Below are 14,372 nucleotides of genomic sequence, written 5' to 3' on the forward strand. Positions count from 1 at the left end.
TACAGAATACACATGTATAAAAAATGATGAGAAAGTGATTATGACTATAATAAACCTAAAAAACATGTATAGTGCAGCAAAAGAAATACAACAGTCACTACTTGAACAAAGAAGGTTTTCCCTTTTAAGAAAAGAATGGAGAAGTAAAACCAAAGGTCAGGATAAAAGTTTTGCTATTGAGTTGGCCACTTGCATATTGCTAATGTAGTGCATTGCTCTAATTACAGTAAGAATGTCTACATATTCAACATATTGTTCTGTAGTGCTGCTATAGATCATTTTTCAGTCATCTTATTTTTCTCTTTCTTTTTTGCTTCTTTTCTGCAGCCCATTCTAGAATTAATGCACAGACTAGGAATGTTACCTTCAGGTTGATTGCAGACATATGCCACACTATTCTAAGAGAGAATTGACTACATACATTGAGAGGGATAACATCAGGTTGACGACTGGTCCTGAGAATTAGCTAAACTATTGCGTAAACATGGTCAAACTGTTTCATAAGGCACGATAGTTTTAAGGTGAATAGGCAATAGCTTTCAACTCTTATATTAACAGAAAACATGTACCAAACACATTACCAAAACATATAATATATTGTAACCTACTAGAAAAATATAGTAACCCATATGCTTCAAATAATATTACTTGGAACTATACCTTTAACTTGTTGAAAGATGCTGTAATTCTCTCCTCTGCCTTTCTCTGTTTCACTGCCCACTTCTGCTCATCAGCTAGTTTCCTTTTTTGCTGATCCATAATCCATTTTTCTGAGGTAGTGTACTTTGGAGGAGGTGCAGGTAAATCATTGGGTTCTGATTTACCTCCATCATCATATTCAATAGATTTCTCCAGCATCACACCCATATTCCCATGTCTCAGTGAATTGTTTACAGTCATCATCTTGAAATCTGAACTATAATTCTGCTGAATATCATGTTTTTGATTGCCAGAAGCCCTCTGATTACTTATCCCAACATTTCCAGGATAATTATCAGAAGCATTATTAGATAAAACCAAATCTGAAGCTGCTGGAAGCTTCTCCGATGGAGAAACATTACCGAACATGTTCATGCTCTTTGAAGGGTTCACTGTCCGCTTGATAATGCCACTTTCTTTTCCTGCAATTTGAGTATTCTGCTCTTTTACTGACATATGGTATATGTCAGTGTTCGGGTTAGCTTCTGAGATTGGAGTATCTGGCTTAAGTGGCTTTCCAGCAAAAGCATTGCCCTGTTGGCTATGAGACTGGTTAGAATAAGTTTCCACTCTTTCTGCCGGTAATTCTCCAGATGGAATGTCAGAAATTCTGGTTCCACTAATAATTTTCCTCTCAATATTAGGAAGCTTATTTCCGAAATGACTGTCGGAGGAACCATGCCTGCCAAGCACTAGGGAGCTAGACCCATGATGCGTAACTGAGGTTGTATCACATGATACTGATGTTCCATGAGGTCTTATCTCAGGACCAACTTTATGTTTTAAAGCTTGAAGGTGTGTCTTTTCTTCTGCAATTATGGACCTGTCCATATTTGAAGCTTGAATACTCTGTTCCTTGGCATTGTCAGTATCCTTTGATGATAAGTCTGTTTCCCCAATATCAGTTACCGTACCAAACATGCCAGAGCTCTCTTGGTTGATACCAGGTTCCTCTCTGCTACTGTTTGTTCCATCTGCATCACAACGTAATGACGTATTAGTAGATAAATAAATAAAGCAAATTTTTCTATATAAAATAAGGACACTTGCATCACAGATTAGTTGGCAGCATGGCATCCTTACCGTCTTTTGGATAGTTACCTCCTAGAGCAATTTCAAGATGCAATTTCCTAGGCATCAAATTGTTTCTGCATGTTGTGGAGATGTAGTAAACAGAAAAACAGATGTTAATTGATTATCGTAGTTAGTAAATGGAAGCATGACAAATTAAGACAAAGGTACCAATCATGCCTGAATGCTAGAAATACAAGACACTGAGCCCTAAGCTGCTTCAGATGATGTTCCTTAAAAGGCATCCTCGGAGAAGCAGAAGCCTGAGACACCAGACTCCCTCCAACTTCTTTAGAAGTCATCCCCCTAAGGGATTCCGCTGGAATGCTACCCATTTTCGGTCTCTCTTGAATTCCACTTCCCTATAAGATTGTTCAATGACTATGAGATAAAGAGAAGGGGGGGAAACACTGAACTCATGTATTTTCTAAACTCTAAAGAATGCAGTTTAGTTTGGCTCTGTGGCCTATCTCATTCCTGAGATATCAATATAATGACCGATAATCATCTACCATCCGCCCTTCTTTTTTTGGCATTGTGGCCGAGCTTGTAACAGACCAGCAAATTTAAAGATATGTCTGGTACACCATTATCTACACCATTATCTTTCTAGAAGTTATGTATTAAAGTTACCAGCATATGGATGATGAGCTAACCTGTGCTTGTGGACCTTTTTCAGGATCTGATGGAGCTTTACCGGAAGAAAGAGGAGGGAACTCAGACCCAGCATTGGCAGCAACCATGTCCTTTCTTTTGTCCAGTAACTGTGAACCAGAAGTTCCAAAATTGTTTCCCAACTTTGCAATATCACGACTTTCAAGTGAAGTACTATTATAATAAGCTGGGACAGAAAAACCCATCTTTGCCATGGGAAACGAATTGAAAACATTGCCTGTATTAGCTCTCCCAACACTATGTGAATATGCAGGTAAACTGATAGAGGGGGAACTCTCATTTGGTGTCCCATGCGACATGTTTTTTGATTCATCTGTAGGATATGTATTGCTGACAGTCGAAAGTGAATCCACAATGCCAGCAGAACTCTGAGAATTCCCTAACGGCATAGAGAACTTATTCTGATTCCATACGTAAGTAGAACCCATCATATTGGATTTTGCTGGCAGCATCCCTCCTTTTTGTAATCCAAACATACTGTGTCCAGACGACACCTCCCCTTCTTCTGGAAGCTTTGAATTAGGAGTTACTGAAAATAGACTTTGATGGCTTTCTTGATTGACTCTAAGTATTTGTCCAGCACCACTAGATAATGGGGACAAATTTTCCAAATGACCAGAATGTTGAGAAGGATTCAGTTGTGATTGATCAACGCCCCTAATGGCCATCTGACCTTGCACACCACCTTTGGTTGTATATTTCCCTTTCCTTGAGTTGCTTCCTGTACTCTGAGCATCTGATTGCTGAGAGTGCATGTCTGTTGTCCCCTTAGAGTCGGCCCTTTTTCTCTTAGCAGCAGTCTTTTTATTTTCTTTTTTGTTCATTTGGTTATCTGATTTGACACTGTCCTGTCTATCCTGTGAGTTTGCAGATCTGGTATCCTCCATTGGCACGCTAGCTGGACTTTCATGATCGGATGATTTGCTACTTCTCTGAGAAACAGATCCTTGATGAACATCAACTGCCATGCTGTCCATCCTACCTACTCCAACACGTGACATGTTAGGAATATGCATGTTATGTCTACCCATATCTGTTGTACCTACCAATCCTTTCGAATCATTTAGCATTCCAAAAGCCTGAAAAGGACCAGCGTAAGCTTCTCCTGTTGTATGACTGCTAGAGGCAGCTTGCCATGTTCCTGCAGGCATACCACTTTGAGGCATATCACTCCCACCTATAGGCAACTGATTATCATTGTCCCCCATAGGAGGGCCACTAGCTGAAGGGAGACGAGAAGACCTCAAAGCATCCATATCAATACCATGCTGACTAATAACAGTCTCCATTGCCCTGAAAAAAGTATAACCAGCAGATAAATTAGTTCAGATTACTGCATAAGTTGCAGTTAGTGACTAAGGGAATTATTAATGAAATGTTTAGAAAAATTAATATTGATCTAAAATTAATACCATCAAGGCCTTGTAACGTAGATCTATTATACAACACACATAGATAAATAAGAATTGCAGCTATATAAAAACCAAGTACACTGTATTTGGGTTTTAATCACAATTACTTCACCTTGATATAACTTGGTAAGGCAAAGAATGTTCCTTTCCACTCATTCTCATGTGCTGGCATATCTGACAGTCCAGAGCAAAATGTACCTGAGGTACTTATCCAAGTATGTCATATGCTACCTCTACGTAAGAAATGCTACTTACCACATAAAGCTTTGTTGCTAATTTCGAAGGCTCATCCTTTGAATCTTGAATAAGCTTCTGTAAAAATTTGGCTGCCTCCAATTCAACATGCTGAGAAGCCGCCATATCTGATAAAGGAAACTGCAGTGACAAATAACTTCAGACATATGGACGAGGTGTGATGCCAGAATGTAGGTGTTATTTCTCAGAAAGCATGTGGACTAGGTGTCGTTTCAAAAGATTACATAGCGTTTAAAGTTTTGTAACTTCCATATTGCAAATAACTTCGGGAATATGGGTATGATGCTGGAATATAATACATTATTACAATAAAGCATACACTACTTCAATATAATGTATATTATTTCGTATTATTTCAAATATAAAATGCAAAGAAAACGCCATACCCTGATTAGATGCGACAGTATTGTCGCCTGATCTCTCTCTCACTTCACATATAATATATTAATTTTGTGAAAAAAGATAGCTAGAAGGGTTTATTTTTAATTTTTAACAGGTTTTTCAGTTACATCTAGAACCTTACAGGTTTTGGTTATACACAAATAAAATTTGTTAAGTTAGATCCATAACTCTGGGACGAAGACATGCATTTTTCGAAACAATAATCCACTTCACCATAATGGGTGAAAGACTTCTGTATTTAATATGCAACATAGTGTCTGGTAGGACTAGATGTATAGGTACAATGGAGTACGGGTTAATGCGGCTGCTCTTGCTATCTTTCCAGCCTATACCTCCTAGATTACAAAGGACCCTGAGTTCCGAAAGTAACATCAAAACTTTGAACGCACTTCCTAAGGTTTTAGTTAGGTGGCAAAGATACAGAACAAAATATCAGAAGGGAAAAAAGCAAAATAAAGGGTATATAAATTCTCCCAAGTTACAGCAACAATAGCAGTTTATATTTTTCCACAAAGAAATAAGTTATTATTCAATCACTAAGCAATTATCAGGACCATCATAAATTTCACATATATTCGACGCAAAAGAAATATGCAACAACTAATTAACATTAAACAAATTAAGCAACTTTTTTATTCAATATACATAGCTTTTTGCTGCTGACTGGGGTTCACTTCGAGCTTCCCTGTTTGTCCACTCCAGAAAATTAAAAAAATTTAACATTTTGGAGGTTATTAATATCCAAATAAACCTTGCACTGATTCTCCAACGTTAAGCAGACATTAAACTAAAAAAATCCCAGCGCAGACAATAAAATATGCAAAAAGTAGTTAAAATTTAAACAATTTAAGCAACTTTTCTATTCAAAAACAGCTTTTTGCTAGTGAAACTGGGCTCAGTACAAATTTCCCATCCGTCCACTCGGAAGCAATAAACAAAACTAACAATTTAAGAATTATAAGTACCCAAATAAACCTAACCCTAGTTCTCCAAAATCAGCCCTAACAATAAATACAAGCAGAAAAATACTAAAACTTCCCTTACAAAAATCCAATTTTTCATCAAAAACTTCATTATTAAACAGGACCAAAAATCGAAAAATCGAAGACACCGTTCAATTACAAAAGCTAACCTTTTCCTCTTCCCTTTATCTCCGAAATCGGCCGATCTCCGCCGTCTTCTACGTCATCGCCGCTTCCAACGCCGTCGATGATCGGAATAGAGACCACAGACAGAGAGCGAGAGAGGGGAGAGGAGATCGGAGACGAGTAATGGGGATATTATTCGCGAACGATCAATACGAATGGAGAGAAAAAGGTGAAGTGAGCTTTGTTTGCCGGTTTCCCGCTTCCAACGGCCGCCGTCGATGATCGGAATAGAGACCACAGACAGAGAGCGAGAGAGGGGAGAGGAGATCGGAGACGAGTAATGGGGATATTATTCGCGAACGATCAATACGAATGGAGAGAAAAAGGTGAAGTGAGCTTTGTTTGCCGGTTTCGGGTTTACTACGACCCGCTAAATTATAATGTTATTAAAAAAGTTTGGGTTATTTTCATTTATACCCTTTACATCAAATAGACCATTTAATCTCGGTATTTGTAAAACTACCCCTTAAACCATCAATTTTTAGAAAAAAAATTACCCTCAAAGTACTTAATTATCAACGTTTATAAGCTGATTTATAATCACAATATAAAAGTTATCAATAGAATGGTCAATTTTCTGGCATCGAGTTGATGATTTGTTGATTTAAGGGTGATCTTTTTACAAAGCTGATGATTTGAAGAATGGTTTTGCAAACATTAAGATTTGGAGGTTGGTTTGGTTTGGTACCCTACAGTTTCACTTATTCTGAACTTTGATACCGCAGAGTTTATTTCTGCCCGTTCAATATCCCCAGTGTTTCATAAAGTGAAATGTTGGTACCTCCATCTCGGGGCTATTTGTTTTTTTCATTAAATACGGATCATGAGCTGGATGTGGAGGAGATTTGGACTTTTATAGTTTTATAGCCATCGTAAAGACCCTCTAAATCTACTACTTCTTTTAACTAAAAGAGAACAATGAATGACCACTAAAAATTCTTTGGGCCAATCAGATTATTTTTAAAAATAAACTTTATTTCCCTAAAAATACTCTCACGTCTTTTTAGCCTTATTTTCCCCTAAATAACTTCCTACGGTCCATACCTACACCCAGTACTCTCCTCTCTAACATCTCATTATAATAACTTCAACCTCCTAAAAATACTCTCACGTCTTTTCAGCCTTATATTCCCCTTAAATAACTTCCTTCGGTCCATACCTACACCTGCTACTCTACCAAATCTGATACCTCTATTCCCAAATTCTCAAACCTCCGTTGTCATCTCCCTCCTCCCCCATCTCCTCTCCCCCTCCCTCCGTTCTGTCCCCCTCTCTAACGAGTTCCTCCACGAGCAGAACCAGCACGCCCAGTCCTTTGCCACCTATCCTCGTTGTTCCATCATTGTCCTCGTTGTTCCATAAGGTCGAATCGAAACCCTAGATATTTTTCTAGTTTGATCCTCATGTAAGGCTACCTGTTGCCTTTAGATTTGATGCAATTTGGATTAAATTTTGATTAAATTCTGTAAGGAGTTATAAGTTGTAAGAATTAGTCAAGGATACAAATGCATTATCAAATAGATTTGTCTTATATTATCAGTATGTAACTTAATTATGCAGTGCAATCAGTATTGGTTTCACTTCTATCTAAAAATTCGAAGCGTTGATAGTTTAATTTGATAGTTTCACTTATTTTTTGTATCCTTTTCAGCCTTATTTCCCCCCTAAATAACTTCCTCTGGTCCATACCTACACACACTACTCTCCTCTCTAACATCCCATTATAATAACTTCCACCTCCTAAAATTAGCAATAAAACTAAAACTAATGCTTAACTATTGTCTCTTCTTCAACCTTCTCAATGAGAGATAAAGAGGTAAAACTTATTGTATATTGTTTTTACATAGATAGATTTTTCTACTAATTATGCATAATAAATGCGTTGAAATATCTATCATAAATGCCAAGCAAAAATTCATGTAGTAAATACTTTTACGGTGCATTTCTTTATTATTATTAGTATCTTGTCTTACAAAGTTATAGTCGTAATAATATTAGTTGGAAAGCATAATTTTGTACTAAGTTTGTTAATTTTTCGATTTCCTGTCAATTTCATCTAAAATCGACACATATTAGATCTATTGCACACATCATAGGATTTGTTATTAAAATTGTTCATTAATGTGATTTTCTGAGCTTTTTATCTGCAATTGAGACATATAAGATATATTGCACACATCATAGTACATCTATCTAATTATTTGATATCACTTAATATCATTTAATGTGCAAGTTAACATTTATGGATAGTGTGACAAACTATCTTAAGAAATATCAAACCCTACAGGAGGTGAAAAGAGGTTGGTCAATAATTTAAGTATTTAGGTTGTTATCTGTTGCTAAAAAAATTTTGCTATTAGAAATCTAAAATTAAATGAAACATTAAACTCCACAGAATATAAGTACGTTAAGTATTTTAATACTTTATTTTTTTATATTTTCTAACCTATCACAGATGGATGTATTATATTTTTTAATATGATGATAATAACAATATATAGTACTCCTTATTATCATATTTCTACCATGCAAAATTTTAAACGAATTTATAAACCTAACAATATTAAAGAAAATATTAAAAATCCAAATAAAAAAATTAATTAAAAATTAAAAATGAAATGCTCTTTTGCTTAGCATGGGTCGAGTCACATCTTTTAAAAAATAACTAACTGCTACAAATATGTCAGCATGTATCTCCTAATTCCCCTAAAAATACTCCCACGTCTTTTAAAAAATAACCAAATACTACAAATATGTCAACCTGTAACTCTCACGTCTCCCGCGGTTTTTCCTTCTCCTCTACACCCAAATTATGGATGACCCCAAAAAATCTTTATACACATGTAATGCACGTGGTCAAATATCATGATTAAGTATATTTTAAAGAAAGTAGGTTTTATGCACGTGCAATGCACGTGGTCAAATAACATGATTAAATATATTTAGTTTATTTACTTACTAAATTTTTATTTTTGTAACATGTTCAATATTTGCAGAAAATATTTTAGAAACCGTGCTTTGCACGGGTCTAAACACTAGTACGTGTGAATTGCCAAACTTTGCAGGCATACAGTTTATTTTGGACGTTTAATGTTACTCTCTCAGCCATTTCATGGACATTTACAATAACAAGAGGTATAATTTAAAAACAAATCGCCTGATAAACATGTGATGTAAATTTAACATGAAAAAAACTGATACCCCAAGCAGTGGTCTCCAAATTTTAATATTTGGAAAACATTATGTTACCGAACAATTAAAAATATTAAGGCTACACAAAAATGGATGAGACTTTTTTAGTACTGTAGTGTGATTAAGCCGAAAAAATTAGTCCTAATAACCTCAACATAAAAACTATAATAAACTAAATTCGCAGGTATAAAACACTTCAAAAGAAGTCTCAAACGCGGACAATCAAGAAAGAGATCTCCATCAAGCACAAAATTTAACCTTTCTTTTTTGGGAAAATTTGCAAAATAGACCGTTTTTACAAAATAATTAGCGAAATAGACCGTTTTTGAAAGTAATTAGCAAAATAGACCGTTTTTTGGGAAAAGAGGTCGATTTTGAAAAATAGTTCAGAAAACATACGGGACTACTAGTCCCGTATGTTTAAAGTTAACTAATCAAACGTTAAGTGCAATCACAAAATATACGGGATTACTAGTCCCGTATATATTGTACACAAATCAAAACGTACGGGACTAGTAGTCCCGTACGATTTTCAGAGCCAGCCAAGCCTCTGCCAACCAAATCCACGGGACTACTAGTCCCGTGGATTTGGCGAGGGTGAACCTGGTCTGCAATTTATACGGGACTACTAGTCCCGTATAATTACAGACTATATATTCACCGAAACTAGGGCACAATTTCCCCCTTCGTTTTTTTCTCTCGCCATCTCCCTCTCTCTCCCCCGAGCACCCACTTCCGATCCCCTCTCTCTCTCTCTCTCTCTCTCTCTCTCCTGAGCTCAACTCTAGATCTCCCCCTCCCCCTCTCTCTTTCCCGAGCTCACATTCTCTCCCAAGCATCAAAGCTCTCATTCTCTCACAAACCCGATCTCCATCTATCCCAAAACCCAACAATCCCTATCTCTCTCCCCCAAAACCAACTCACCTCTTCCTCCCTCAAATCTGACGCCGACGCCGTCGATTCTCTGCGAGGCCGAGGAGATCTGAGATTTAATCAAGGTACAAATTTTAATTTTTCCATAAATTTATGTGTATTGTTTAGTTAATGTTGTATATCTAGAAGAAATATATGATTATGGTCTAGAAAAATGTCTGGAAAAAATATAATTATTATATGATGAATTTTAATGCTTCAATTAAAATGGCGAACGGAGTACCGGTTATTTGCTTATTCAATGGAAAGCTGAGCATTGGAATGAATAATATGCCTATATACGATGGAGGCTCTAGGAAAATGTTCATGTTGTTCAGAAATTACAACTTTGATAGATTGGTGGCGCAAATATACAGAGTCACTGGAATTAATCACGTCGAAAATTCCATTAAGATCTTCTGTAATTGTCCAATAAATGATCAAAGAACAATTGCTGTAGAGATCACCAATGATGAAGAATTGAATAACATGATACAGCTTGCGGAAAAACAAATATCAATCGAGTTGTTTATTGAAAAAATTCCAGTGTATTCGGTCGCTGAAGTTTCATATGCTCGTGGAGAGTTCTCCCGCATGCTTGATAATCAAATCTCGTTATCTCAAAGTGCCATGCGCTTTAAAAATGAGTCGGGTGCAATGTCAAATGACGTGTTCCACAACTCGCCGGGTTATGTTTCAGTTGATTTACCGGGGGGTTCTACAATAGCAGAGGATAATGATGAGGATGTAGATGCCAATGATGATACTGAAGATGCTGAAGAGGATGAACGTATTGATAGTATGCAGTATGCAATTGGAGAGACCAATGATGACGTAAGTTGGATGGATGAATATTGCGTAAATAACGACTACGTAGAGTCTGAAGAGCCGTTGCCAGAAGAGTTTCAAAATGATGAGTGGATAAATGCCTCACAAGCTGAGTTCGTCGATCCTGGCCCTAATTTCGATCCATCCGAGGACTTTACTTTCAAGAAAGGAGATCTTTTCGAGAACAAGGAAACATTAATTTTCGCTATACGTGAATGAACAATCAAAAACCGGGTCAAATTCAAGACGGTGAAAAGCAACACGACTAGCTATCATGTAAAGTGTTACTTTAATGAGAGAGGTCAAGAAGAGAATACAAGTGCTGCAGATGATAGAAATTCAAAGTGTCCATGGAAGCTTAATGCAGCTATTAGGAAAAAATCACTTGGCCAATTTATAATCTCTAGTTATTGCGGACTCCATACATGTTCTAATTCGACTGCAACTTATGATCATAAGACTTTGACTTCCTCTTATATCGCAAAGCTAATTATGCCCGAAGTTAGGCGGGAACTTGATCTTACTCCAGGACAGATAATTACAAGGGTATATGACATAAAAAGAATAACAATATCCAAGTTTAAAGCATATGATGCACGGAGGAAGGCGTTGACTAAAATCTTTGGAGATTGGAAGGAATCTTACCAATTACTTCCGCATTACCTTTCAGCAATTATGCGAAAAAATCCGGGTACCGAATATGACATAGTGTCTAAGGAGGTCGCACCAGAAATGGAGAGGTTCATACGTGTTTTTTGGGCATTTGGGCCCGCTATCAGAGGGTTCTCTTTATGTCGTCCGCTCTTAAGTATCGATGGAACACATTTATATGGCAAGTACAAAGGGGTTCTCTTGGTTGCGACCGGTGTAGATGCAAACGGTGGGCTATTTCCTATAGCTTTTGCAGTTGTGGAGGTGGAGAATACATCGAGTTGGAAGTGGTTTTTTCAATGTATTTACAAACATATTCCGACTGTTCAAAGTCCACGAGTTATTACCTTTATTTCTGACCGGATGAAAGGAATTCCACGAGCCTTGCACGAGGGGTGGAGTGCACCACATCATCACCGATATTGCTTGCGGCATATAAGAGCTAATTTTAAGAAAAAACATGGAGAGGTCAATTTACAAAATCTATTATGGCAAGCCGGTTGTGCAACTGACTCACTGGTATATGAGCATTGTAGAGAGAAAATTAAATCCATATCACTTGAAGCCCACGATTGGATTGAACAAAACTTGAAGCCGCAATACGAAGATCGATGGGCATTATGTAAAGATGGTGGAGTGCGATATTGTATGATGACAACTAATTGTTCCGAAAGTTTCAACGGCGTACTTAAGGGTGCCCGTGCTATGCCAATTCAAGCCTTAGTTGCAAGGACGTTTTATAGATTGAACGCATATTTTAATAAGAGGCGCATTGATAGTGCAAATTGGACGAGTAAGTACACTCCAAAAAATGAGATTATTTTGCAGAAAAGGATTGTGGCTGTGAGAACATGTAGAATTGAACAATTCAACAACAATGAGTGGGAGGTTAAAGATTGTGATGGTACATACACCGTTCATCTCGACGATCAGGAGTGCAGTTGTACTTGTAGTATACCACAATTACAGAAAATCCCATGTCAACACGTTTTAGCAGCTAGTTCCAATCAAGATGGTGGAGCTAGATTGCTTTATGACCGATATTGCTCAGCTTGGTATTCAACAAATCATTATCGGCGGGCTTATAAGGAGAGTTTTCATCCTCCCGATGATACTCGCTATTGGCCGGAATTATATATACCGTATATATTACCACCTAAGCACAAAAGGCAAGCTGGACAACCAAAATCCGTACGCATTAGATCTACCATGGATCAAGGTCGTGAAGGAGTAGCGTCACGAATCCGATGTGGACAATGTAATCAATTAGGACATAATAGGTCTCGTTGTCCATCAAGAGCAAGTAGATAGCAATTAATTTGTAAGTAAAATATTTTCTAATAATATGTCATCATTATATGTTATTGATTTAGCAAGTAGATACATTGTTCATATGTATTTGATTTGGCAGAAACTCATAAGTTACCGTTATATGTGCAGGTATATACACGATGCTTCCCGGACCGGATAATGATGAAGTCCTTTATGATCAGTCACGCCACCGTTCGGAGAGCATATCATTGACATCGGTAATGATAACATATTTACAGTCACATATTACTTATTCATTTTTATAATCTTTGTATTCATTTATGTGCAGAGAGGACAAGAGCTGGTTATGATTGATCATAGCCTTGGACATACGCGCTGGCCACTTGATGATCCTCGCATCATTGCCCTAGTATCCCAAGCCGGTTTTCTTACTTGCTCAAAATTGAAATGGATGAAGCTCGATTGGGCACTGCTTAACGCGTTGATGGATAGATGGAGGCCGGAGACTAATACTTTCCATCTACGTGTCGGCGAGACAACTATTACTCTCCAGGATGTAGCAGTGATCCTAGGTCTACGCATTGATGGCCCTTGTATCACGGGGACTGATAGACATGTTTGGCGAAGAGTATGTGATAATTTGTTAGGAATATCTCCGGAGTCATTGCCTGGAGGGTATATTAGATTGAAGTGGCTTAAGGAGAGTTTTGGAAACCCGTTGCCACAAGATGCATCTGAAGTGATGATCCAACAGCATGCGAGAGCATATATTATGCACATGATCGGGACACTTCTTTTTCCCGATTCAAGTAAACATAAAGTCCATTTGAGGTTAGTAAACATTAAGTATTGATTTTTGCTCACTATTCTTAGTATACATGACTAACGTATTTGAACTCGCGCTAGGTGGTTACCACTTATCGAAGACTTCGACATGTGCGGGACATTATCCTGGGGTAGTGCTGTTTTAGCATACCTATATCGAGAAATGTCAAAGGTTGCTTTAATGCAAAATAAGGAGCTCAAGGGTTGTTTAACATTGCTACAAGTTTGGGCATGGGAAAGATTGGTTTTGAAACCACGATTATGCGAGATCCGAGAGTTAGATGGACATATTCCACTAGGCTGCAGGTAAAAAGCGTCAAATTGAATCTCATTTGTATTTAATTTTAAATTTAACATTTTGAACAAGGAAACATTTCTTGCAGATGGAATGTCACAAAAGCTTATGATGAGACCCCGGCTAGGCAATTAGACTTTTACAGAGGGGAGCTCGACCGGATGAAAATTTTTCAGGTATCGAATTTGAATTGAAGTACTCTATGATATCAATATATTTCAAAGAGATATTAACATTTGGATTTTTTTTCAGTTCGAGTGGCAGCCATACACCCCTCACCTACCTCGTCTACCGCTGATTTGTATGGAGGGCCACGGCATATGGAGGGCCAGAGTTCCTCTCGTTTGTTTCGAGATTGTGGAGATGCACGTACCCGATCGTGTGTTTAGACAGTTTGGACTCGCGCAACATGCTCCACAATATGTCGAAAAAATAGAGAGAAAGGTGACTAAAGGTGGACATCAGATTGACTGGTGGCGCACGCATCAGTCATACATAGCTCGGTGGAATGATCGGCATCAACTTATTGTCGATCCGCTTTATCCTCCGATGGAAGAAGTTGATTACATTAAATGGTATTAGGGGATTACCAGACGTTGGATAATCACTCAAACTACGCCTCCAGTCGACGAAATCGAGATTCGCTCCCAACAATCCCGATATGTACCAAGAGGGGTAGACGAGAGACGATGGGTAAGTTAAATTGTCAAAATTATCATAGAATGTCAATCTCTT

The 14,372-nt window shown here is 37.5% G+C and overlaps 2 protein-coding genes across 2 annotated transcripts in view; one reads left to right on the plus strand and one right to left on the minus strand.

The window, feature by feature from the left end:
• LOC109844910 (chromatin structure-remodeling complex protein SYD) overlaps positions 1-5,840 on the minus strand; it is a 26,994-nt gene extending 21,154 nt beyond the window's left edge. Inside the window, exons 1-7 of the mRNA XM_020414076.1 lie at positions 5,647-5,840; positions 4,113-4,232; positions 3,970-4,031; positions 2,427-3,738; positions 1,951-2,132; positions 1,783-1,847; positions 661-1,673 (exon numbers count right to left, since the gene is read on the minus strand). Coding sequence (XP_020269665.1) covers positions 661-1,673; positions 1,783-1,847; positions 1,951-2,132; positions 2,427-3,738; positions 3,970-4,031; positions 4,113-4,217 — 2,739 coding nt within the window. The 5' untranslated portion in view covers positions 4,218-4,232; positions 5,647-5,840. The remainder of the gene's footprint in view (positions 1-660; positions 1,674-1,782; positions 1,848-1,950; positions 2,133-2,426; positions 3,739-3,969; positions 4,032-4,112; positions 4,233-5,646) is intronic.
• Positions 9,776-14,136, plus strand: LOC109845728 (serine/threonine-protein phosphatase 7 long form homolog). Its single transcript, XM_020415001.1, has 7 exons — positions 9,776-9,852; positions 12,686-12,774; positions 12,846-13,348; positions 13,424-13,648; positions 13,726-13,813; positions 13,890-14,029; positions 14,127-14,136. The coding sequence occupies exons 2-7, from the start codon at positions 12,697-12,699 to the stop codon at positions 14,134-14,136; spliced, it is 1,044 nt and encodes a 347-aa protein (XP_020270590.1). The 5' UTR covers positions 9,776-9,852; positions 12,686-12,696.

This window comes from Asparagus officinalis, chromosome 6 (assembly GCF_001876935.1).
Source record: "Asparagus officinalis chromosome 6, Aspof.V1, whole genome shotgun sequence".
NCBI classification, from domain to species: Eukaryota; Viridiplantae; Streptophyta; class Magnoliopsida; order Asparagales; family Asparagaceae; genus Asparagus; species Asparagus officinalis.